This window comes from Clinocottus analis, unplaced genomic scaffold, assembly GCF_023055335.1.
Source record: "Clinocottus analis isolate CAN_PGR_092001 unplaced genomic scaffold, fCliAna1.0.p SCAF_17, whole genome shotgun sequence".
Classification (NCBI taxonomy): domain Eukaryota; kingdom Metazoa; phylum Chordata; class Actinopteri; order Perciformes; family Cottidae; genus Clinocottus; species Clinocottus analis.
Genome location: NW_027175898.1, coordinates 5,966,998 through 5,993,202, shown reverse-complemented (window position 1 = coordinate 5,993,202; position 26,205 = coordinate 5,966,998). Strand labels below are relative to the sequence as shown.

The 26,205-nt window shown below is 44.4% G+C and overlaps 2 protein-coding genes across 3 annotated transcripts in view; both read left to right on the top strand.

Annotated features, from left to right (window-relative positions):
- The window catches only part of LOC137787718 (formin-like), a 48,877-nt gene that overhangs the window by 165 nt on the left and 22,507 nt on the right, over positions 1–26,205 (top strand). For both annotated transcript variants that reach the window (XM_068580421.1, XM_068580420.1), the window contains exons 2-8: positions 661–2,348; positions 8,795–8,961; positions 13,771–13,891; positions 15,703–15,764; positions 17,167–18,020; positions 20,396–20,537; positions 24,769–24,856. In XM_068580421.1, coding sequence (XP_068436522.1) covers positions 782–2,348; positions 8,795–8,961; positions 13,771–13,891; positions 15,703–15,764; positions 17,167–18,020; positions 20,396–20,537; positions 24,769–24,856 — 3,001 coding nt within the window. In that variant the 5' untranslated portion in view covers positions 661–781. The remainder of the gene's footprint in view (positions 1–660; positions 2,349–8,794; positions 8,962–13,770; positions 13,892–15,702; positions 15,765–17,166; positions 18,021–20,395; positions 20,538–24,768; positions 24,857–26,205) is intronic.
- Positions 10,377–13,637, top strand: LOC137787769 (uncharacterized). The gene is made up of 2 exons (XM_068580500.1): positions 10,377–10,609; positions 11,607–13,637. Exons 1-2 carry the CDS (start codon positions 10,607–10,609, stop codon positions 13,635–13,637), a joined length of 2,034 nt encoding a protein of 677 aa, XP_068436601.1. The 5' UTR covers positions 10,377–10,606.

Sequence of the window (26,205 nt, the reverse complement as noted above, 5' to 3'; positions counted from 1 at the left end):
TTATGCACTCATATCTTCATTTATAATAAATGTAACTGAATATTTCTCGATTTCAGTTGCAATATACTGCAGTAACCCCGGAGCGTTGTGCAACTATGCTGCCATTTTAGCACTGGCAATTGCTCTAGGGCTTGCTGCAAGGTGACAGTTACCCACGGGATTATGTTGTGATGTAAACAGTTCAGAGATGCGTAGTGCCAAATGTTGAGGGAATCCGCTGAAGCACATGCGAAATGTGCGTCTGTTTTGCTTGTAAACATCTCAAAAGGCAGCAATAGCATTGGCTCTGCGTGTGTCGTCCCCTTGTGTGACAACCTCAGCTTTTATGCGGCTGCAGCTTTTAAAATGTTCATGAAATGCGGTTTAGAAATGTTTCATCCATTCATACAACTCTGCTGCACTGCTGGGAGAGGATGATGAAGTGTGTGTGTGTGTGTGTGTGTGTGTGTGTGTGTGTGTGTGTGTGTGTGTGTGTGTGTGTGATGTATGCAGTGTTTGAATGTATTTAGATTGTTCATCAACAAATGGGTTTGACAGTGTAATGTTTAATGTAGGGAAAAGAGCAGTTTGTGATATGCTTAAAAATAATTAGCTAAGCAGTGTCATTCAAATAATCTATCTTCACGTAATCTAAAACTGTGTGTACTTTCTCACCGGCAGTATCTGGACAGGCCAGGTGATGAATAGCCGGAGATCCTCCCGTTGCAGTCGGAGCCCAATCACTCTGTCTGGGGGCTGACCACTTACTCGGAGTGCTCGAGCGATAAACGTTGCACCCATCATGGAGGGCACACACACGGTGCTGCTCCTATATGCACCCATCTGTGAGCTAAGCAACATCAGCCTATATTTCCCCAAGAGGCGGGCCCCATGCTTCAAGTACAAGAGCCGCGCCCCTCATTCCAGAATAGCCTGTAATGACCATGACCGGGGAAAGGAGGATCTCGCCGTGTCCAAACAAAGAGGCCAGTCTTCCGGCTACTCGGGCGAACTCCTCATCACCCAGCAGGCAACAAAGGAGGCGGTTGCAGAGCTCTGCTGGCTTGCAGCGGAGCACCACCAGTTGCTGGCAGATCTCTTATCGCTGTGTAGGGATTGCGCCATCAAAGTCAGGATGGGTAACCAGGATGGGAAACTCCAGGATTACATAGAGGGCCCGGAAGTTCACCTTGGAGGTCAGGTCCTCAGCAGCAGCAGCAACTATTCTCTCACAGTGTCTCCAGAGCAAAAGAGAGCTACATCCAAGAGCAAAAAGCTGAAGAAGTTGGGAGGCAAGAAGCTCGACGGCGGCGAGAATATCCTGCACAGTAAGATCAAGAGGAAAGGTCAGAGTGGAACTTCATCTGTTAAGCTTCGTTCCCACAACAGTGCGTCCATGTCTTCAGCCTCAGTAATGCAGCAGATCCCAGGTCCTTCAGCCTTTGGCCATGTCACTGACAGCCCAGTCAGCGGCTCCTACGTCAGTGCGGCCAGTAATCCCATCCTGCCCATGGAGGAACCCTTCCAGATCACTCGTGAGGGTTGGGACTTCATAGAGGACAACCGGACATTTGACCCCGACATTGATTTCTGCAACGACTTCTCTGAGTATGACGGTGAGCTGGGTTACGAGTCGTCATTCTGCAGCCTGATGGAGGGTTTGTCGCGGCAGGAAAGCGGGAACAACCTTCGCCCAGTTAAGAAGTCCAATTCCCTCGGTGAGAGCGGTTCTGAGACTGGATCAACAGCCATGTCCACTCAGCAGCTGTACGGGGAAATAAACCAGATTAATAAAGGGGTCAGGGTGGTGGCCAAAGTGCAGGATGTGGATGGGGCAGTGCAACTTGTCAACCATACGAGCCCTGACAGTGCCCTGCTCCATCCAGGGACTAGCAGCTGCCAGCAGGAGTATGGAGAGTGGAGAGGACCAAACAGAGACCACCTGCTGGGAGTCAATAGAGAAAAGACAGGTAACAGGCTCTCTGAGGGGCTACGGTTGCCCTTATCACATACCACCCACCCTCACCCTCCAGCTAAATCCCACACAAAGAGCCCTTCTTCACCATCTCTCGCTGGGGTCTTCAACACATCTTTTCCGGCCTCCAACAGTCTCCAGAGCATGTCCCCAGTCCTGTCCCCTCTGTGCCCCAAGCAGGCGAGCCCACACCTCAACCACCGCATCGTCCTGCTCTCGGATAAGGATGTGGACCACGAGCAAGACAGCTCCAGTAACACAGATGAGCCCAAAATCTTCTCTGAGGTCACCGACAAGAACGGCAACAAGCGGACTGTCACCCGTCTGGAGCTGAACCTCAGCAGGCGGCCCAGCAGCTTCAAGTGGAACTCCTCCAGCAACTCCACGACAACAGGTGAGTCATTAGAGATCGCGCTGCTCCTTTTCTGAAGACAACGATTCATGTTCCAACTCCCTGCCTCGACGCTAATGTCGACACAAGCGCTTTTATCATCTCCGTAGTAAGAAGCGTTTGACAGAATATGCCCTTTCATTTTGGCATTACTGTTGCTGGATTCCAAAGAAACGGAACAAGAAAGAAAAGCCTTGAGAGAGATTTGAGTGTGTGAGTCTTTGTCAGCAACTACTCTGCAGCATTGAAACTGACAAACATGTTCTTTTACTTTGTCACCCTGGCCTTGATCTAATATACCACCTAGTCCATTCATTAAGAATTGCCTTGTAAATTATCATTGCCAGCCCTGTCATGGTATTTTTTTGTTGTTGTTGTTGCTGTGTTGACATCTTGGCTGTGACTACAAATTAAAAACTACCCAGCAGAGTTGCACAAGGGGCAAACAGGGCCTGAGAATACTTTGGCTGATGATCCACTTTAACTCTCTAAGCGCCGTAGGGAAGTCAGAGATTAGTGGCAGTGTCCCAGATCAAAGGCTCAGATTTGACACGAGGTTCAACCTGACCAGGGTTCTTGTGAGCGCAGTGTTAACTGAAGCATTGCTAATTTGGACTTTTGGGGACCTGCTGTCTCTCCCCTAAACCCACATCCTCTCCAGTTCGCAGGAAACTGACAAAGGATCCGTGACCCAGCAGGCCCAAAGGTTAGACAGAAAAGGATTATTACATTTACTCTTCCTATAATCTGTACCATTATGTCTTACGCCTACTGGGTTTAAATACTCACAGCATCTAGAATATTGGCAAAGCCTTAATAATGTCAGAAGCATTATTGCATTATGTACCTGTTTAACGGGGTAATCATCCCTTTCTGTTTACTAACAGACCGTGGATAATGATTGGTTTTACCTCTTATTCAAGAATCATGCTTCATTTTCAAGGAAGCTTCAGAGTATTTCAGTTGCTTCATCAAAGACCAGCACTGGCTCAAACAATACAGCTCAGCTCAGCCAAATGGAGGAGGAGTGCTGAGCAGTGTGACGCGAAGATAACTGGTGGACAGAGGAATAGATAGCCCAGCTTTACTCATGTGGAGATCATTTGGATCAGTTCCCAGTGAAAAGACACTGTCCTTGTGTGTCCTCACCATGGCATTCACAGACGCCACGCACACACAGACAGAAACCTACATTAGCATTTAGGCACACGCACATAATCCACATTTTCTGGCATCAGACCACACCGTTTTTACATTTTTTTTTTTTTTTCATTAAATGTAATGTTCTTGCAAATATGAAAAGGGACACTATGAGCACTGTCTTTTTAATATCCTGAGCTTGGGCCCCAGCTGATGTTACTGCATGATGGTGTAATCCATAAACTGTCTGTATGAGACTGACGGAGCAAATATACTTTACATTGTTGCCTTTGTCATGCAACCCAAATGCTTCATGTTGAATAGTCCTCACAGTCGTGGCTTGAACCTTTAATCTTAAAATAGATCCTTTTGTCGATTTCTGATGCATTTTAGCCGTTCACTAGATCTCCCTTGTGTTGCTTGATAATTGATTACACTTCAGACGTTAACACAGATAAATGAACATCACAGGGTTCACACAAAAATGGTAAGTGGGTCTGTAAGAGGCCCAGCCCCTTTAAAGTTGGCAAATGGTGAACTAATTATAATCCAGGTTCTTTAATCTCAATGCTTATTAATGAGTGTGTTGATGCAGACTGGCATTGTGATGTAAAAGTAATGAGTTATTTTGTTGTATGTGCTAATGATACTCCAGCCCTGTAGTCTGTAGAGCAGAATACCCCATATATATTCACTCTGTGTGGTTGCATGTGTGTTTACACCTTACATCCATAATGTATGTTTGTTAGTTTCCATTTACGTGAGCAATCGTGTTGATTGTTCCCTTTTACTTTAGTATTAGTATTGTAAAGCTGCACAAGAAACGTAAAACCTGCGATTATAGATGGGGGACAGATATCGGAAACAAGCTACAAACAAGCTGACATCACTTCTCAGTGGAAATAGTGAAACCTTTTAGTATATATTTGCCTGTTTTATATTTTTAAAAAGATACATTGCAATATTAGCATTTATTCTGGCCACCTGGTAAATGTAAATCCACTATTCACTCTCCTTTTTAACTCTGTTTTGGTCTTCACTTTGGAGTATGAATGTGTATGGATGGTTGACTATACTGATGGCACCTTGCATGGTGGCTCCTCCCATCAGTGTGTGAATGGGTGAATGATGTCTCGTAGTGTAAAAGCGCTTTGAGTGGTCGGAAGACTAGAAAAGCGCTATACAAGTACAGGTCCATTTACCATTCACCAGCCCTTGCTAGACAGTGTAATGCTCTGCTCACCAGCGAGCCATTAATCTGGCCTGTCTGCCGTTTTTTGCTGAGCATGTGGTATACAGTGGGTTTGTAGAGCTTCTACACTGGCCTGCGAATGGAAATGATGATGGAAGTGGTAAGACTAAACCAAAACAGTGGTCTTGTGGGCAAGAAACCCATAATAATTAGCAAAAAGATGCTATGCAGCTCTATCGAGCTAAAGGCAACCTTTTTCACATTACACTGAGCCACTGCCAAAATATTGAAAACGGCTGTTTCAAAACATCACTTTTCAGCCCAATCAGCTGTTAGTCTCTCTCTCTCTCTCTCTCTCTCTCTCTCTCTCTCTCTGTCTCTGTCTCTGTGTGTGTGTGTGTCTCTCTATTCCCTACTTATGTTATTGTCTGACATATGGCAGGCAATACCATAATCTGATTACCAAATACGTTCCTGCAAGGTCATATGCAACTTATCAGTGCAGAGCAGGAGTATATCGCCCCTCTGTCCCAGCGAGCTGTCATTCAACACAAATTGCCCTGCCGAGCAACATTGTTCCACCCAGTGAAGACAAGGACCGGCTCTCTTCAGCGAATGAAGTGGATTCTACCAATACAGGCTTCTCTAGTCTGCATACTACATGCTGTGGAACCGGGAACAAAGGTCCTTCTCATGTAAAGTGGAACTTGTTTTCTTTAATAAATGACTCCTACACTGCAACCTTGGAAAATGTTAGCTATGTTCCATCGTGCTTTTTCAGTATGAGCAGCTTTTTAAAGGGCCCCTCTTTTAAGCTTTAACCCACTCCTGGACTGGAGTGACTTTAACCATATTTCCTGTCTTCCAGTCTATGGCCCGCCAAGCCTAATGAAAGCACTCCTCCCTCTTCCTCAGTTCTGAATAACCCATTAGCCTCCAGAACTGCATTTTAAATGAATAATGATGACTCTGTGAGCATTGCGTCATGCTACATTGCTACTCTAGCCCACAAAGCGCCACAGCACTTCTCCCTGAGTTTTAACTTGTAGCTACTCTTTACATTGACCTCAGCACTTCCAGCCAAACCAGTCAGTCAATCAGCCGGCCTGACAGCCATGCACGGCCGACACGCCTGCATGGAAAAATGGTTTTGACAGGCGCAAAAGAAACTAGATGATTTATAAATCCTTCCTTTTTCATGATTTATACAAAAGTCTATGATCCTTCTTCCTGGTTAAAAGGTGATGGAGGTTGAGGCTGCCAGATGCACTCAGTAGCCCACATGACCCAGTTCTTTTACTTTGAATGATGAGGTTATAGATTTTTACTGGATGAAATGAGGCAGACTGGGCAACGCTGTTTTGAATGTTTGTAATAACAATGAGACTTCAGCGTGAGAGGAGATAGACTGGTCTTAATTTAGGAATGTTCTGCAATTATTAATATGCGTGTAGGTATTGCCCTTTATTGATCTCGAAGAAATGATCCGGTACACTCATTATCATCGCTTTTAGTAATTTCATGTTGGCTTTGTTGTCCACAAAGCATTCTCTGAACACTGGATGAGTTATGAACAGCCAACACTGTGTAAGGTGGATCATTCAGCACTCACAACACCCACCTGTCAGGGTAAACGTCAGATGGCCTTTGAGCTGTGCCAAACACTATTTTAAAATCTTAACGCTTGCAGTAACACACGCGTCCTGTCTGATAGCTGCTCACTCACACACTGTGATTCTTCCCTGTCAAATCACTGCACTGTCAGTTAACACCTGCATGTGCTGCAGATTTCTGAAACTCTATTAAAGTACACTGGCTTCGCTAAAGGGCAGTGAGACCCAGACGGTATGTTGTCTCAGGTTAAGATGTTCCAGTCAGCCTTGCATTCCCTGCTATTCGATCAAACTGTACTGCACCCTGCGTCCCCTGCGTTGTGGAAACGCTGATTTAGTCTCAGGTTTTTAAACAGCAGAGAGGGAGGTTATATGGCAATAAGTGCTCAGCTTCCCATGGCCAGTGAACATAGGCTCTGTGTGAGTGCCTATTGCATATAAGAGTTGCTTCTCCATATCTGATTACTGTCATTATGTTCCAGTGTTGTGCATTACATCACTATGTCTTCTTTCTAGCATTCAGCAGGGTCATCAGAGATTCATTGCTGTGTTTGACTACGGGGATAAAAAACACGCCTCTTCCTCTCCCCGTCCAGGTGGTGGCAGTGTGGGCCACCGGGCACTTTGAATTATGCGACTGTCAATTTGGCACGCGTGTACGAGATCAAGGTTGTTTAGCTGAGTCATGAATGAACCTAGCAGACCTATAATCAATAGGTGTTCATTGTTTGCCTATTTCATATATTTAACAGTGATTGTAGAGCGAAAGAGCTGTTTCTGAGCACTAGTTTCTCTCTTTGGCCCGCACTGGGCTTAAATTTGCATTTGGAAGTGTCCCAACCTCCAGTCAGCAGTTCCCACTGCGGGACCATGCAGCGCAGCATTATCATAATGAAACGTTATTAATCTAATCCTTTTTTCCCCTGCTGTCCAAGTCCTAGATAACTGGCGGGACTGCAGTCATTGCTGCTGTCTCCTAATGACTGATAGTGGTACTGAGGTTGAATTTCAATGCTTCCATTTTTTTTTTTATGAAACCCCCCCAGTTTGTTGTGTGTGTGGGCTCATAACTGAATTTAAAGCATTTGGCTTTAAAGCGACTCAGACTCTGGGGAAGTGGACTTCCAGAATTTAGTAGTGGCTCCTCGGCAAAAATACCACAGTATTTGATGTCCCCTTCAGGGATATACTCATTACAAAGAGACGTTATGGGATATGTCAGCCGCTTATCGAACAGGAAGAGATGATGCGATTTTTCTCAGTTTCCAGCTCATTATTCTCCAGAACAAGTCTTGGTGTTGTCTTGCAGCCTGGGGAAATTGCGGTCAACGAGCTTCAAGATCTGCACCCTCCCCCTTTGAATGATCTCTCCTCTGTCTCCACCTCTTTTCCTCTTTCTTATTCTTTCACCTCACTGTCCCTGTGACATATATCTTATCTTGCACTCTTATCTTCCTCCCTTTTTCTTGCGTGACTGATACTGCGTTTCAAATCATTCTTTCTTCTTTTTACTTTTCGTACATACTGTACACTGCCCTGACAACATACGTCTACAAAATATGACAGGATGCAGTTGGACATCCTACATTTGACGTACTTTGTTTTGGCACACACTTATCTTTTTCTGGGTATACTAAATGGTACAAGTTGGCACACATTGACTCTTGCATGCATAAAGGCGAGTTCATGTTCCCATACACGTGAGAAGAATTTGAAATTGTATTTTTGCGCATGTGTGAGTACTGGCCTGGCTCTTGAAGTCAATACCATGTGACAGACAGCGCATGAGGGAGGTTCTTCAGGTTGATGCTGCAGTGTGTCACTAAGCAGTAAATATTAAGGTTTAGGTGCTCTAAAATGCTCCGAATAAATCCAACCTCCCCTGCACACTGCGGCATAAACAGAAGCCAGGAAAGACATTTTATGAAAAGTTTAAAATTTACTTGGTTTTTTAGTTTATTATTTGAAATGCCACTCATCACCTTCTGTGTGACTGCCTGGTCAGGAGATGGCAGTCTTTCCCAATCTGAAATCTTGTATTTTCACGCTAACTAAACACAGGCAAAACCCACACACCTATTTGCAGCTGACCTTATTGTAGTACATTCATTGGTAATGCTGAGCAACGCCACGGCTGTTACAGTGCATTTTTTGAATGCAAATCAATAATGCTTTTGAGGTTGGGCCATTTTTCCTTATTGGATCAGGGTAGCTTTCTGCTTGGTGTCAACAATAGGAACAGGGCCGGGCTAAGTGCAGATAAAAATAGCTGTGTGCCTCAAGCCTACTGCACAACCGTGGTCCCTTTGCTCGATGCTTAAGGATTCTGATGCCTGCTTTCTAACTAGTTCCTCTTTTATTCCCTGTGCAGTCTCAGTCAGTGCTGCTTATTAAGCCTTGCCACACAAGCCAACACCTGTTATGCTATTTTGTTTTTCCATGCTATGTTTCCTTGCACAAAACCGAGCGTTAATTACACTGTGGTGGTGTGTTTGTTTGTGTAGAGGATTCCCTCTTGCGTCATGATGACATTTGGATGCTGGATGGTGATGACCCTCAGGAGCTCCTTTCCCGCGCTCCACGCCCTGATCACCTCGATTTCCTACGCATCACACCGCCTGAGGATGACATCCTCGGTGACACACCCTACTGTCCCAAGCTGGAGTGTACGGTGAGGGCCCTCAAGCAGCACAAACACATACAGATCAAAATTAGCTCTAATGGGTATTTTCATGCACAGAGCAGTGTAGCATAGCACTCTTTTCTCCTCCTTTTGGGACTCAAAGGGATTTCTCTCAACTCGGGCATTTAACCACCTGATCATGAATTCTTAGAAATGGATTAACAGGTCATGGATTCTAATCTGTAGAACGTGGTCATAAGCCAAAACTGTACCAGATCACTGCACTCAAAACTTTTTTGTCCAGGGCAAAGACAGGAAAAGCTCTCCTTCCTTTGTTGCATTTTCTGAAAAAATCTTTGACCTTATTTTAAAAGGTTTAGGCTATTATGGGTAATTAGTGTGATTTATATTTTGTTACTGTGTGGTAGTTCCTTACAGCATGTGACTAATGTAATCCTACTGTACAATATGTGTATTCTTAAAAAAACAAGCCAGCAGCAAACAGTGTGTTGTTTGTTTCCAGGTTGTGTAAGTTTTAAGTATGCTAATATGAATTATAATTTAAGAACTGTCAACATGCACATCTAAATCTCTCATTGATAGATTTACAAGTCTTTCCAAATTCCATTTTGTTGTTTGGCAAATGTCCTTAATTCCTTTGGCAGATGCAGATTACCTGGGTGTGGTTTTAGGCGGGTTGTGTATCAACACAAGGCACGCATTGTTTTGTAAATACCAGTTAACGTACTAGTATGATGGCCGTGCTGTACAGGACGAGACACTCTGTATTGTTGTGAAAGTGACAGCCAACTGGCATACTTCATTGTCACTGTCATCCATTGCCATGGCGTTGGAAAGACACACCTCATGTTCAGTGTGTTGTGATAGTTGAACACAAAAGGTTGTGACTCACAATCCAATTATGTGGGTTATGATCTGTAGTGTTACATCTGTAACTTGTAAATAAATGATTTCATTCAGATCTGCATTCACATCAGTTCTGTTGGTCAGTTGTGCCTTTATACAAAAACCTCCGTGAGAGATTTACTGCAAGTGTATGAAATACCGCTCCTATTACATAACTTAATTCCTTGCCCCTTTCTATTTGTCGCATTTAGATGAGGGGGGGAAATGAACGACATTCCTAGAAAAATGCAAGTACGCGTGTGAATGTGTATTGTTAAGTTAATTAAAATAAATGAAAAAAATGTAATTTAATTAGGCTATGCAGTTCTGCTGCTGGGTCCATTTTCACTATTTTGAAACTTAAAAAAAAAAATTCTCTTCAAGTTCATAACATGGTAACTAATTAGTTTTTTTCAGAGCAAATCAATAGTATTTGAAGATGTATTAGCTACTTGGGGCAGTAGTTTGACTACAAACACATCAGTGTGCCCTTTAGTCCGCTCCTTCCAGGTTTACTGCATCAGCCCGTCTGAAGTTGCTCAGGGCAACCAGTCTGAAGTAAATGGAGAATAATCTTAAAAACACATCATGGAAGTGGTTTTTCCATGCCATTTTATTTTCTCATATAAGTTTGTTCGTTCTCCCACACAGATTGTATGACCTGCTAAACTTAAGATAACGTTAGCTTGCAGACTTTTTAAAGCGTTTTCTCTGTAGTAAACAACTGTCCTCAAAACTGAAGGTTCAGTTTATTTTAAAGTCGTCCGTGTTCAGTAGATACAGACTCATGGTAAGTGATTCAAAATGTCCTTTTGTTGTTTGTTTTACCTCGGTCTTCCGTTTAGTTGTTCATGAGCTGCTAATAACACGTTAGCGTCTTAGCACGTTAGCTCGGGCTGGCCAAGGCGAGGCTGACTAATCACCCCGTCTTAAGCCCCGCATTGCAAAATCTCACTGCTTAATGGTGCAATGCTGCGCTAATGGACCTCGGCAGCTCTCCACCTGACCACACAGACTGACTGCGTTTACTCCGCTGCCGCAGCAGCCATTTTAAGGAAGTGAGCAAAGGGTAATCAGACACCTGCAGTGCCGGGATCCGCAGGTCCCCTCCCAGGGAGGGAGGAACCTGAAGGGAGGCGTCCCCAGACTGGGCAGACCAGTGAGACACATTCTTTTCCCAACCTGTGGAGGTTTTTTTTTACTGTTTTTTTTTTCTTCTCTCTCACACAACAGCACACAGGGCTTTCCTGTAAAAGTAAGAAACTAGGTAAAGGAAACAGAGACCAACTACAAGTACAGCGTAATCATGGACTCCAGTCTGTGTATACCGGCACATAGAGAAGGATACTGAGACTCAGCTCGCCGTAAGAGTTGGGTATGCTTTTGTGAAAGGCAGGTGAACTATGCTCAGCTGCTCTCCCAGGAAGATTACAGCAGGACATGCTTCCAGCCACTGAACAGCTTGACTTCACTTACAGCGTCATTGGAAATCTTATTGGCAGAGGGGAGGCTGAGCAGTACCGCTGACAACATACAGTCTGCACTATGCTCAACGTGATATTATGAAAGTCTACAACTGGAACTTGTTTGCTTTTCACTAAACAGGAATACGGGATAGTGGTAAGAAGAGCTGGAGAGATTTTAATTATACAAAGGCCTTTTGTCCCAGCCAGCGGGAGAGCTGGAATAGGGGCCGCTTGGATAACTGGGACCTTTTTTGATAAGTTTTTGAATGGACGCTTTGCCAGAGCTGCTACCTGTTTTGGTCTTCCTCTCTTTGCTTTCAGTTGGTGCGGAGCTTTGAGCAAAACATGGACAGTATGAGTAATAACTCAGAGGGACCAGGGAAGCAGCCCTCCAGTTCCCTCCTGAATGTCTTCAGCAATATCTTCAACAGAGATAGAAATGCCTCTTCAGATGCCGAATCGGCTGTGCTGACGTCTTTCAAGGAGCTGTCAGATGAGGACAATAGTCTACCTGAAGGCGGTCAAACTACTAACAGTGAGAACAATTTCCAAGGGAAGGGAGATTTGCATCAGGATAATGTGACTGCTTCTTGTGATCTGGTCCAGGTCATTCGGGTGGAAACGTATATTGAGAATGAGCAAAGTGTGGATGAGGAGGAGGCCCACAGCAGCACTAGTCTGTCGAAGCCCACCCTACCTGAGGAGGACATTAACACACTGGAGCATGGTGATGGAGATGAGATAAAAGATGCTGCTGAGGCAGAGTACCAAGTGCCTGTGTTCAGAACACACAAATTTACAGAGAGATCACGCATAGAAGCTATTCTCTATTCAAACAAGTTTGTCAGCAGGTCTAACGCTAATTCATTTTTAGCCTCTATAGGGTCCAAAAAGGCAGGTGGCCGTAGTCTCAAGGAGAGCACCGCCACAGCGCCTTTGGTTGTATCCACATCGGGTGCTGGAGAGAATAGTAAAGAGGAAGTAAGAATAAATAAAGACGAAGAGTTTGCTGGGATAGATGGTTCTCTGCCTGTTACTTCCATCTTCTCCAGACATCTGGATTTGGAGGCCTCGGGTCATAATGCTGCCACAGCCTCACCTCTCAAGGAAGATTTAGATAATACACAGAGGGAGGAGATTCATGAGATAAAGGTTGAAGCTGACGAGGGGGCTGAGGAACCTCCCTCCAGCCAGGTCTCCTCCTCTGTTCCCTCCGACACTAAGACTCCTGAAGTTTCAGCTCTATCAGTCTCCAGTCCAGAGGAGCAATCGGAATCTGATGGTATCACAAATCACCCTCCAGGGACTAAACAACCCATGCTGCTGTCATCTGCTCCTGAAGAGTCTGCAGGTGACATCCAGCCAGGTAACAGTCCTTCTTCACAGAGCACAACTTCTACAAAGACACCAGAAAAAGACACGCCACCTCCAGCTTCGTCCACGGCACCCTCCTCCCCCAAATCCCCATCCACAGCACCCTCCTCCACTTCTCAAGTCACGGCACCCTCCTCCACCTCATCGCCATCCACGGCACCCTCCTCCAGCTCATCGCCATCCACGGCACCCTCCTTCACTTCCCCATCCACGGCACCCTCTTCCACTTCCCAATTCACGGCACCCTCCTCCACCTTATCGCCATCCATTGCACCCTCCTCCACCTCATCCCCGTCCACTGCACCCTCCTCCACCTCATCCCCGTCCACTGCACCCTCTTCATCCCCATCCAGGGGCACAGCGCTCTCTTCCCCCCCTTCCTTCCAGATGCCGGCTCTCTTCAGTGGGTTGCGGGTGCTGAAGAAAGGAGCATTGGGAGATGACAGGGAGACCGTGTCAGAGATCAAGCAGAGTGAGAAGGATGCAGACCTGGCCCTGCTCAGCCTGAAGAAGACTGTGAACAAAGCCAAGCTACTCCCCGAGCAGAAGACGGCTACCTCGCCAGCCAAAAAACAGGCAGAGTCAAAACCTATTGCAGAAACTAAAAGCACTGTAATGGGACATCTCAGTCAGCTGCTCAACCTAGACAATCACGATGAGACCACAAAGCCGGAGGTCGCGCAGGACGGTGATCCAGAACACCACAGAAAAGAGTCTGAGAATGGAGAAGAGGTTCTTCTAAGCCCAGATACTCCCACATCCCCAAAGGAGAGAAAGAAAACTTCAGACTTGGCCTATGAAACCTTCAGGAACCTCTTCGGCCCCAAAACTGTGAAAAAGGAAAAAGCAGAAGTTGTGGATCTGGATGCAGTGAAAAAGAAAATCAAGAATGACAAAGAAAATCTGAGGTCTATTTTTGAGAGAACCTCCAAATCCCCTGGAAAGGAACTTAACAGTGCTGCAGAAGTTAATGTATAAAATATTTTTCTCTTTTTTTTTTCTTCATATTTTGGTTAATCACTGGAATTTCAACAAAAATGATCAGGCAAATTGTTGCTGTATTATTGCATTGCCAGTGCCAATTGCTTATGCCTGTATTTTCTCCCCACAGACAGAGCTCACGTCCCCTACTGACAGTGAGGACCGGACCCCGGGGCGTCTTCAGGCTGTGTGGCCCCCACCCAAACCCAAAGATGAAGAAGAGAAGGTGGGGCTCAAATACACCGAGGCGGGTAAGAACCTTTAAACTTCTATAGACACTGTCTGTCTTTACATCTGAGGAACAGGAATACTGATCATGCTGTTCATACGTACACTAAGAAACCTTGCGTTGATTTATTTTAATTTTTTTCAAGGGCCATAGTGGAGTATAAATTATAGTACTTTTGAATGAATCTCTTAACATTGAAACAATAGTCACGCCGTTGATCAATCACACTTTACTCTAAAGCCCGAAGACAAGTCATGTACAGCGAGCTAAATATCATCAGCAGGGTGTAACACCTCCTTTAAATCCATTTAAGAACACAGTGAGGCTGTGTCTACACCTTAATTATGTTGTTTGTGTGGTTGCTGTTTCGTTGCAGAACAGGATTGCATGTGTGGATGTTCGAGGTAAAAACATTTAATAGAGTATACTCTGGGCAGCACGCCATGTTGAGACCCCTTGTACTCTCAAGGCGTAAAGACACACAAATGGGTTAAAGACAGGCACGGCTGTCGATGGGTTGATTTAATTACAAAGTAAAAAGCTTTTCTTTCATGTTCTGGGTACATGTGGAATTGTGTTGAACTAAACGTGTATAGTGCTTAGCTGCTGCAGTGAAACAGCTGTTGAGTGTTCTGTGCAGCTTCATCCCAGAGAATAGATTAAGACGAGCGACCTCGGATTATTTTGTTGATGTGTGCTCTATGATCGAGCTTTGCTCTCGTATCAGAGAATGGTGTGTGAGGAAGTTCAGAAGCAGAGCAAAAGTCCAGTGTGGGCCATATAGATACACCAACGCATTCCTATCGTATGCATTTCTTAAAGACATTTGTCTGTTATTTGCCACACACTTAAGTCCTTAGATTACAGTGCTAGTTGGGCAAATAATTGACTATTCAGAGTTGCAGTGTATTTCAAGTTGAAATAAATACTTAGTAGTGTAAAAATTAGCCCCAAACACAGGCAGACCTCAAATAAAATGAAAGCTTGGCAGCAGATGAAAAACATATTAATGAAGACGAGACGCTGGTGTACACAGTAGACACTGTAGTCAAGGATACCAAGTCACACGAGATCGGATACGGTATGAAATTGTACTTTATCCCCAACTTTGCAATAGAAGATTTCAGTCTGTGTCCTCAGCTTCTTTGTCTTTCGAAGAGTGAGAGGAGGTTATCGATTACCTATTACGATTCCCAGCTGTCAACTATTCCTAATGGGTCATTGTCCTTCATCCTGGGTGTATGTTGACCCAGAGGTTGATAAAACATCACAATACGCTTAAGCTCCAAATGATTTTTGAACTGACGAAGTCGGTCTCTATTGTTTGGTGTCGTCTATTGTAGTCTCAAGTTGTTTATGTTTCTAAATCCTACTGTATTATCATAGAGTTTAGGATAATTATGTCATGGGGGATCTTTTCTCTTTCACGCTCTTATTAGAACCAACAGATCAGCATTGTTTGTGTTTGTGTTCATGTGTTTTGTCTGGGCTTTCATTTGAGGCAGCGGTGCCATTTAAAACTGGTTGGTTAGGTTGTACATATCACACTTTTAGCCTGGCAGTGACCCACCCTTCTGGAGAATCTTACTAATAACCAGCAGTTCATGTTGTTCTATATCTCTCGTCTTGCAGATTAGCTTAATGATTTACTATAACAATCTTTTAGCAAATTGCTCAAAAAGCCTGAATCTAAACCCTGTTATGTATAAATACTTAAGAAAACAAGCAATGAGCTGTGATTGATAAATAGAGTATATACTCCGGTGTATGTTTAATAAATTATTTAAAACTGCCAGCAGAATGAGTTTGTGTCCTTGTTCGGCCTCCTTTCAGAGCACCAGGCTGCCCTCTTGCAGCTGAAGAGGGAGTGCAAGGAAGATCTGGAGCGGATGCATGTAAGTTATCAAATGGCTTGAGCAGACATTTTATTAACACACTGACACTGAACAAATACAACACACAGGATATAACACTGGATACAACACACTCACAAGCCCAGACGTCTCGGTGAGGTCAGTCTAGTGAAAGAAAGTTAAAGACAAAAGACCTTACAAATGCTAAAGGGAATCAAAACAAAGATTTGGGCTTTGTGAAATAACGTCTAGTGATACATTTGTAACAATAATTCATGTGTACATGAACAGCACTTTTAGTTACATGTCATAATATCTGGCGCTATACTGCAGTTGACTCTCCTGAACACAAGATGGCACTCGGTAAGCATGAAATGAAATGCAGCCGCTGGACTGGTGCTGAACATTTATTTACAGCAATGGAAGCTTTAAAATGTCAAGGATTTTGAAGTTGCCCAGTATTGTGTTAAACATTCTTCTTTTGTACCAAAGTGTCGAGCAGAGAAATTGTATTTCGATTCAAGTGAAAATGTAACCAGCTTAAACTGTTAAATTGAGTGTGCCTTCAAAATATTCAATATTGAATCCATTACTCCAGTTCTCAGATGAGGCACAGAGAAAAATAATATAAACCAAAGTACCAAAGAAAGAGCTTGAAGAGAATAAATTATTTGTAAACCTTTGAATTGCTGAACTATTTTTTCGAAATGACTTAATGTCCTGATGTAATGACTTTTAATGGGACCTTTAGCAGCTTTGTACAGAAAGTGAAAATATAGTTAACTATTTTTGTGACATTACATAAATAGAGGCAAAATCTTGCAAAATATGTTAAATTAAAACTGCACTTTCAATCTAAGCAAATTATGTGTAATCTTTACCTCCCAAATGTTTTCCAAACTCACATCCAGAGACATCTTCTTTGTCTCCAACATGACGGCTCATTCAAAGCAAAGGTTTCTGTGTCATTCATCAAAAGGGGAGGTTAGCAACAATGTTTCACAGGTGTTTTTCTTTCGTCCGTCAGCTTAATCAAGAGTCAAACTTATTGAATCCCCTCGGAAAACCAAAGGAGCACCGCTGTGGTCGTGTTACATCATTTGTACCACTGATGAATTGCCTTCTGGGCTGTTTCTTTGAAAAGTCTGATCTCAGAGTTGGTTTCTCAGCCTGTCTGCTTAAAGCCTTTAATTTGACGTGACCCATAATTTAAAGGACTGATGCTGACACGAAGAAACATGTACCGCAGGAACGTGCCTAATGCTATTTTGAAACTGACACAAGTTAATAAGAAACATGAGCAAGAGTTATTGCAGAACAATTTCCTTTCTGTATTCAAATGAAGACTTTGCTTTGGTGGGATGTTTTTTTTTATTGAAAATGGGGAATGATTCTGATATTCTGCATTTGTTTCGTCTCTGGTTTCGTCTCTTCTTCCCAACAGTCTGACTTTGAGCTGCAAATCTTCGAACTGCGAGGTGAACATGCCGTCTTCATATCGCACCTGGAAGGAGTCCTTGCTGAGGTGCAAAGAGACAAAGGGTATAATGCAGGTCAGGAGCGTGGCGAGCTCCGCGATGTTGCTGTGTCCACAGCAGATGACCTGATACACAGGACCTTTCGCACAGTGAGTATCCAGACGGACAGGGAGACCTTCATAAAGAGCCCCGAGGGGGACGGCGGCGGGCCTGCGCAAAGCCCCAACCAGAATGTGCCAAAAAAACTCAACCTGGACTCCATCGGACTAAATCTAAAAGCTGAAATGGCCCCGGGCCCTTCTGGACCACCCCCACCACCACCTCCTCCCCCTCTCCCACCAGGCCTCTTTGGATCTCCTCCTCCTCCTCCTCCTCCTCCCCCTTTGCCAGGCACCACTCGAGCGCCGCCACCACCACCACCACCACCTCCTCCTCCTCCTCCTTTGCCCGGCAACACTGGAGCACCGCCGCCACCCCCTCCGCCACCCCCTCCGCCACCTCCACTCCCTGGTGGTGGTCCACCACCCCCTCCGCCACCTCCACTCCCTGGTGGTGGTCCACCACCCCCTCCGCCACCTCCACTCCCTGGTGGTGGTCCACCACCACCCCCGCCACCTCCCCCTCCCCCCCCTGGCCTACCTGGATCTGGTCCACCTCCTCCTCCTCCACCTCCACCAGGTGGAGGCATGCCGCCTCCTCCCCCCATGGGGGGCTTTGGTTCCTTCCATAAGGTGGAGAAGGCCCCACGAAAAGTTGCCATAGAGCCAGCCTGTCCCATGAAGCCTCTGTACTGGACCAGGATACAGATAGAGGACGACAAGTATGTGGAACATTGTTTAAATTCACTTATATTGTTCTGAATGATTAATTGTGTTGGATTACAGCTTATCTCATATTTTCAGCGTTTAGGCCTTCATTTCAGTTTGTAATATTAATGTTATACTTAGAGACTTGATGAGAAATCAAAGGCAAATGGTAGAATTATGGTCCACACTGTTCCTTAAAATGTCTATCAGTTTACAAACTGACTCCCTGTTTCAACTTTGACCAACCCTACTTACCGTAGTTGTGTTCACACAGTTTTTCTGCGATATATATATATATATATATATATATATATATATATATATACTTTGATATTTACAAACAATTGAAGTTGTGTAGATAATCTGTTGACTCGTTCACAACCTCTCTAATCTGACCTGTCATTTTCATCATTCATGCCCCATTGTACTTCAAAGTAGATGTGTTGCCGTGTTCCCCATGTATCAGCATTTACTTTGGTGTACGCCATGTTATTATAAGTTATACAAAATGATCTCCAAAGCTACAAAAATATGACTCAAATTGGACTTAATATCCTTTTAAGTTGCATAGACTGGCTTCTCACACTTGCATTTCTTTTCCCTGAACTAGTTCAAACAGAAGGTTCAGGCGAGGCTTAATCTCAATTCATGTTTGTATTTTTTTATATATTACATATATATTATTGGTAATGATTAAAAAACCTGATTTTCATCAATGATTCTTTGGTGGATTACTACAGAATGTCATCAAAGTGTAGTTTAATAATTGTTATCCCCAAGCTAATGAAGCTCTAGGCTTCCTTGGCTCTTGTCAAATGGAGTGTTGGTTCGGCCCTAAACACTCTCATTCAAAGAGATATTAAAGATACGGCTGGTGCACTCTCTGGTCTACTGGCCCTATTGAGATACTCTGTAATTGTAAGTGGATTATCCAGCCCATTTACAGTGGCTGTGGTTGTTGCCTGAGTGCCAGGCTCCCAGCTTTATGGCCTTGTATTTCCATGGCTGGATTAGTGGGAGAAACGGAGTTGTGGTTCGCACTCTCTCTCTGCTCCCGGCCAGCGTTGGAGGACGGACTGACTACACTGCAGCAGTTTCAACTCAGCTATAAATTTAACTGTAAAGGGCCAAGTTAGGGGGCATTAAATGGGTCAGATGTTTAACTATAGCTGGATCAGCTGTGTGATCTCTGTTAATGGTGTGAGGTTCTGAGTTATGAGGGGGGAACAGTGTACCGTTTGAAATGGTGCCAGGTGTCTGAATGTGAGCCGAAACACAAAGTACTGTGAGCAGGATGCGGGAAAAACATTCTCGTGGAGCTGCATAAAGAAAAAGGGAACAGAGCTTTATGGGGGATTCAAGCTCAATCATTATCACGATCTGGTCAATTAGAAAGTTGTCTCTGGAAATATGTCTTCTTGGTTTGGATGTCATTTTACTTTTCCTGCACAGTTGGGTTAAGAATCGAAGGCTGTTCATTGGACTTATTTTCCCCAGTCGCTCAGACAGGAGTGCAAAATCAGAGGCAGATTTCAGGACGGTACTCTTATGTCTTCAACAGAAAACCTCTTGGCTGCCCCAGATGAAAACTCTTACCACTAGCAATAGGAGCCCAACTGCATGCAGAAGCAATCCGACTTAGTCGACCCTATTTGAGTCACTGGCAATGCAGTTGTTCTGATATTTAGGCCTTGATAAGTCCGCCAGCGCTTTGTGTCCGTGTCCAGGTTCTCTCTCTCACTGTAAATGAGCTTCCACTTGGGGAGACTGACCTGCTTGTCTCATCAGCTCACAGGTGAGATGTAATGTCGATAAACAATGAGCTGCAACGTGTTATAATAGGAAACCAGTAGTTAGGCACGTGGATCATATTATAGGTGTCGTCATTCCTTTATTTTGGTTTCTTGATGTCCGTTTTATTAATATGCTGATGGAAGGAAAGCATAGACGGATGTGATGATAACAGCAACAGAGTGCTTAAATCCTGAACATCCTCTTGACTTTAAACACTTCTTGTTCTCATTCTGCTGCTTTTGTTTATGCCATGTTACTTGGCAACTTCTGAAACACAACAGCGCCTCCCGAATTCTCATCCATTTGCTGGAAATGATCCTTTATTCCAGTAACAAGCTTGTCTTAAACTTTCGTTATTTTTATCACCTCCCTCATAAACAGTGTTTTTTAAAGTTGAAATGGTCAGTAATTGCTGCCAAGTGTTTTGTCAGACAGCGAAATGGAAAATGAAAAGCAGTGGGCAGGATGAATAGACATCAAATGAGCGTCCACAAATCAAACACACTTTGTTTAGTTATTGTGAGTCTGAGTTCCAATGTAGATGCTTAGAGTTAAGTTAAAACAGCGTTTCAATAAATCAAACTTTATTTTGCAGCAACAACACTCTCTGGGGTTCTCTGGCGGAACCAAACATTGTCAACGCCAATGAGTTTGAGGATCTCTTCTCCAAGGCCACGCTGCAGACCAAGAAGAAGCCCCTGTCCGACACCTATGAGAAGAAAGCCAAAACTAAGCAGGTGAGTCACACACTGCTCCTCAGTTTGGGCGACAGCTTCTCCTCGTCCTAGTTTGTCCTTGACGTTGATAGTGTGGAAAGCACAATATATTGTTTTGTTTTTGGCATATAATGGATATCTTGTGCCTGCTGATGGGTGTGTTTTAAGAAAATACTTTTCGTATGCTGTCATGTTCAATCTTCAATCAAAGAGAGAAATAAAAGGGAATCTAGTACAAGCATTAAAGTTGAGTTATTAAAGACGAAACGAGTCGAGGAAAGTCAGCAAAGGTGTGCTTTTGTGCCAGATTGATCTACCGACCCAGCCAACCCACCAAAGACACACTTGTTGATGTCAAAAGCTGCAACTCTGCATCTCTGCTTCAGCCAGCGCTGTGTCAGCCGCCTGGCTGACTCGCGGTCCTCACTGTGGCGTCCAAGGAGTTAAAAAACGGCCAATGCCCCAGACTGTCCTCCCTAAATCCATACACATCGCGTATTCTGATCAATTTCTTAAGGCTCCACTCTGCTCCAGAGGGTGTGTGTGTGTGTGTGTGTGTGTGTGTGTGTGTGTGTGTGTGTGTGTGTGTGTGTGTGTGTGTGTGTGTGTGTATCTCTCCTCTCAGTCTGGTCACTCGAAAGAGGCAAACTGTCCAACATTTGATCCAACTCAGATCCAGACACTAATCTTGCCAACTGTCTCCTGTCTGGACATCAGCCTGGAAGAGGTTTGACCCCCACTAATAAAAACACTAAGACAATTTATATCAATCCAAAAAAACTCCATGTCTAACATAACATTTGGCGTTTTTTGTATTTATTTTTATATTTGAGAGGACCCTTATTATCCGCTGTCTCTGGCTGATATCTATGTTTAGACCTTTTGTCCCCATCACTGTGTTGAGACAGAAGTCTTTTATTAATATAAAGGTCGGTGTTTAGAGCCAGCGAGATCATTCAGAGTCCAACTCCACGAGAGGAAGTGATTATGTGCAAGGCATGGTTGTTTTCAGCCCACTGGAAAGGTCGTCACAATAAAAAAAGTTGTTTACTTCATCATCTTTTTTTATCCTTGAAAGTTTATACTCTGAGTTATAGGGAGAGAAATCATTTGAGGGAAAAATCCTCTGAATCAACATCTGTTGATGACTTCCAAGAAGTTCAGCTGCTTAACGAGTGAGAAAGAGAGCGAGAAAGGGACGAGCGCAGTGTTGGAGACTTTAGGTGCTACCGAGTTGAAGATGATTGGATCATCAGGATGGACTGAATAGGGGCTCAAATGTGAATACGACTAATGTGATGACTTTTCTTATTCTTCTCTCTATTACAGCTATTGTCCAAGCATTTTATTCCTATTTCAGACCAACGATCCAAAAAAACAATTTATTCAATTCACTACCATAGAATACGAAGCAAAATTGAGAATATTGGCTTTTTTTTTGCCCCCCATTTTCCTGAAATAAATTTCTTTAAAAAGATTAATTAATCATCTAAATACTTTCAGATTCATTTTATGACATTGTCGACTTCATTAACAGTCATTGGTTTTAACCAAGTCTCTTGATAGATCTGGTTGTTTTTTTTCCTCATTTGTCTCTTGAGGTTTGAGTGTTTCTAGAGCAAGTCTCATAAGTTAGCGTTACCTGCCAGGGTGAGATTTTGGGGCTACTAATACCAGTGGACACTCATGCTCACTACCTGCCTTCTCAGCACATAATTCAATGATAATGTTGCCACTGAAAATGTGTATGAATCTGTGCGAGTGTGTGTGTGCGCGCGCGCGTGTGATGACAGCACGTCCTCGCGAGTCATTATGCACTTGCCCAGAAAGTGTTGCCAGATCATGCTAACACCACAGCCCGGGGCTGTGTGCGGCGAGAGGAGATGAGTGGGAGGGAAAGGAATGTGTGTGTACATTATGCATATGAGCCACTTCCCCGCTTTCCAACAACTCCACACGCCAGAAGTTGAAACTCGGGGAATGCGGCCGATGCCTACATGAGTAAGTTAATCTTTATCATGTGTGCCATAGAAAAATCAAAGCTCTTGTTTACTCTCGAGCCCTTTTCTCTCTGCTGATTAGCATATCAAAGCAGAGGAGATGACATGGAAGAGAGCTCTCCCACCAGAGCAGACCAGACCGGACCAGGCTGGGCCAGGTGTATAATTGCAGGCATGTGGCTCCGCTCCACTGGCGAGGAGGCAATGAAGACGGGGCACCTATAGGAGACGTTGGGGGGGGGTAGGATGAGCATGTCGGTGCATTCTTGATTGAGAGATTATAAGGGAGGTGGATGAAGATGAGGAAATCAATCGAGCTGAATGTGCTGTTGAGTTCATGCGTGAGCAAATATGCACATCCGTAAACGCAAAAAACAGCAATTTTCCTCGACCCACATCAATCAAACCCGTATCAAGTTTATACATAGCGGATCTCCTTAAACAAACAGCAGCTTTAACCGGTTTATGGGGATGACTTATGAGCAATCATAGTGCGTTTATTAAAGACATATTTGAAGCTCTGGCTATGACGTGGGAGAGTGGGTGTAAGATTAACACCGCTGGGTGAGACTGGGGTTGCTGAGTGTATTGTAGGTGTTTATTGATGGGAAGCCTTGATCCAGTTGTTATTTTAACATCTGCTCGGGTGATTCCAGACAGATAATCAGACAGACAGTCACCACGGAGCAGGCTGGCTGCTCGGCCGTGGTTGTGTAAACTATCCGCTCGGCTCTGGAACCAGCATCCCCCTGCCCACCTCGCCTAACATCAGCCACCTGCTTCAGCTCAAGCCGCTGACACTCCCAGTGTCTCCCTCCATCTTTTGGTTTATTTTCTTAGGCCGCTCGCTTTTTCTCTCCCCCTCCCTTCTCCTGTTCCCTGACCCGTCCGTGTTATTCAAGTGTCCGCAGCGGTTTCAAACGAGAGCCTCAGAGTTCCCTATTCGTCCACAGGAGGGAGCCGGTAACTATTGCTGTCTACCTGTCTCAGCATCAGCATCCCACAGCTCCCCGAGCTGTTTGTGTGTCTGATACCAAGCATCCAGCATCAGTTGTCTTTTCTCATTAACGTAACTGTTTGGGCTAATTGGCGAGTTCTGCAGCCCCAGTGAGCGGGAAGGGTTCCTGGCCTGCTTTTAGTGTGGCCCGTCCAAAGTGGTTAATTAGAGGTGTTGGGAAAGCCCCCAGAGTGGGAGATCCCCAGTGATCCAGGTAATAGAGCTGGAAGCAGCATGGCACCCACTAACGCCCTGAAATGCAATACCCACTTCTAAGGCTTCTGCTCTCCAGCTCCCACTGGACAGCCCAGTAGCCGACAACGCCATAATACCTAATGAAGAAGCCTGACACATTAACTTTTAGAGCAGGGCTTTACCTTGCCAAAACTCGCTCTGGCTTTACGGCTAATTCAGTCATAAGTAATTGTGACCATGTGTAGGCACAAATAAAAATCCTGTGAATTTATAGTTTGTTATAAAAGCTTGCTCTTCTAGACTGTCCTTTTATGGTGCCACTTCTGCCTTTGTACTTTCACTGCGACTTGATATTTTTTGATTATATCTCACACATGTTCTTCGGTAAACTGGAGGAGGTGCTTTTCTGTTTGACTTTGCTCCCCTCATTGATGTAACTTGACAAAGTGTGTCCCGGCTCCGTATGCGTGCTCCGCATTCTCCCAGCCGTTTGCATCACGATGATGGGTTATGACAATGTGTGTTGATTAGTCTGGCCGTTTGGGTCAACCCAGATGATCCCCTGGGCTGCTGAGACTAACTGGTGCTCCAGGCTCTCTGTCCAGCTCATCATCTATCATCTGCTTCCACAGACGGGGGAAGTGACTAAGGGATTTTCACCCGGCCTCTCATCGCAGAAATTCCATTTTTGTTCTCCATCTGTTCCTCAGTTTGTTTTATGCCTGTGTTTTAGATAATAGCATTGGGGATAAACATTGGTGTGAAGAAATATTAGATTTGTAAGTAATTAACAGTAAAATGGCTTAAAATCTGAAACCAAAATCATGCAACGTGGTGTTAATGTACTTAACTGATGTTCTTCTCTAAATAAAGAAGAACATCAGTATCCTGTTAACCTTGAAATGTATTTAATATAGCCCAATGCTACGTTCACACCGCTTTTGGTGTGAACGTAGCATGAGCGTATTTACTGAAATGCAGACTCTGGGTTTTACACTGAATCCCACGAATACTCTTGGAATTTAAATAACATGGATCCATTTGTTTTTTGTTTTCTCAGTTCATCAAGCTGCTGGACGCGAAGCGATCACAAGCAGTCGGCATCCTCTTATCGAGCCTGCATTTGGAGATGAAGGACATTCAGCAAGGTGAAAACACTACTCAGCCTGTTCAACATGTCGAGTTGCTTGTGCACACAATGATATCATTTTAATCTCTCTCAAGAACAGAACTCCTTTTAGATTCAACAGTAATAAACTGAATTTACAGTTCCTTTTTAACTATAAATTGAGGATGACTCCTGATGAAATGCAGATGGGGGTTATTTTTAGAGATGAGATAGCAAGTCCTGCAGCAGAGAATAATTTCCAACCTCTTGACAGCTACTAATTTGTAACTAGAGACACTTTCCTTGGATTCATTTGTGGAGCTTTTTTTTTTCAATTCCCATGGTGGGAAAGAGAAATGCCATGATTTGTCAAAATGTGAGATGGCAACACTGGTATAAAAGCAGCCTTTCCATTTTTCTGTCAGGCTGCTTGAAATCCCTTCTGCACTGGTTAAAATCAAATAGGCATGTCCTTTTATTTGAGGAGCTGCATGGATTGATTGCATGCTTGGTTGTCCTGCGGAAAAAGCAGGACTCTGTGTGTGTGTGTGTGTGTGTGTGTAAACACATAATATGTGTGTTGGGGACAGCGTAGATGGGCCAGGAATTGGTCCTGTCCCGGGACTGTGGCGGAGAGAGCCTGCCGCCTGCTAGTCTGAGCATGCGGCCAGCAGATCTGTTTATTGTAGCCAGTGACGGTTTCCACAAGCCTAATGGGACTGACACCCCACTAATGATCTAAGCATGTACAAAACCACCTTCCACAGTTAGCAGACACTGCGCTACCATATAAAACCACCTCAAACACAAGCCAAACAGCACACAGCACCAGGACGCCCATTTAGTTGTTAGATTTTTTTTCTCTCCCCCTTTTCCTCTATGCTCCAGTGTCGGCTCGTAGAGGTGGTTTGGTAAAACACCCAGCGTGAGGCTGCTTCCTTGTGCCTTAATGGGGGTTGTATGTGAAATGGACAATTTGAATCTGACAATGAAGGACAGAACCTTAATAAGCACTTCTAAGGGCTCAAGTCCCTGGCCTCGCCTGCTTGCCTCCCCTTTGTTGCCAAATTAAAAGGACATGGGACATGTAATGTAATTAGAGCTACTAGGGCGGGAGAGAGGGAGGGGAGGAGAGAAAGTAGCACTCTGGTGAAGGGAGAGAGGGGTTCAACTGCACCCGCCTGGCTGGGGGACCTCAAGGGCCACCATGGTTCAAGAGCAAGGGGAGGCTCCCCCCCACACACCACCTCACACACACACACACATGCATACACATGTTCACACACCACACATGCCCTTCCACACCAAAGCCGATGAGTGAAAAGTGGAAGGAGAGGGTGTGAGGCGGTTGGCAGGCAGGCTTTGATCTGTCGGTGTGGAGAGATATCC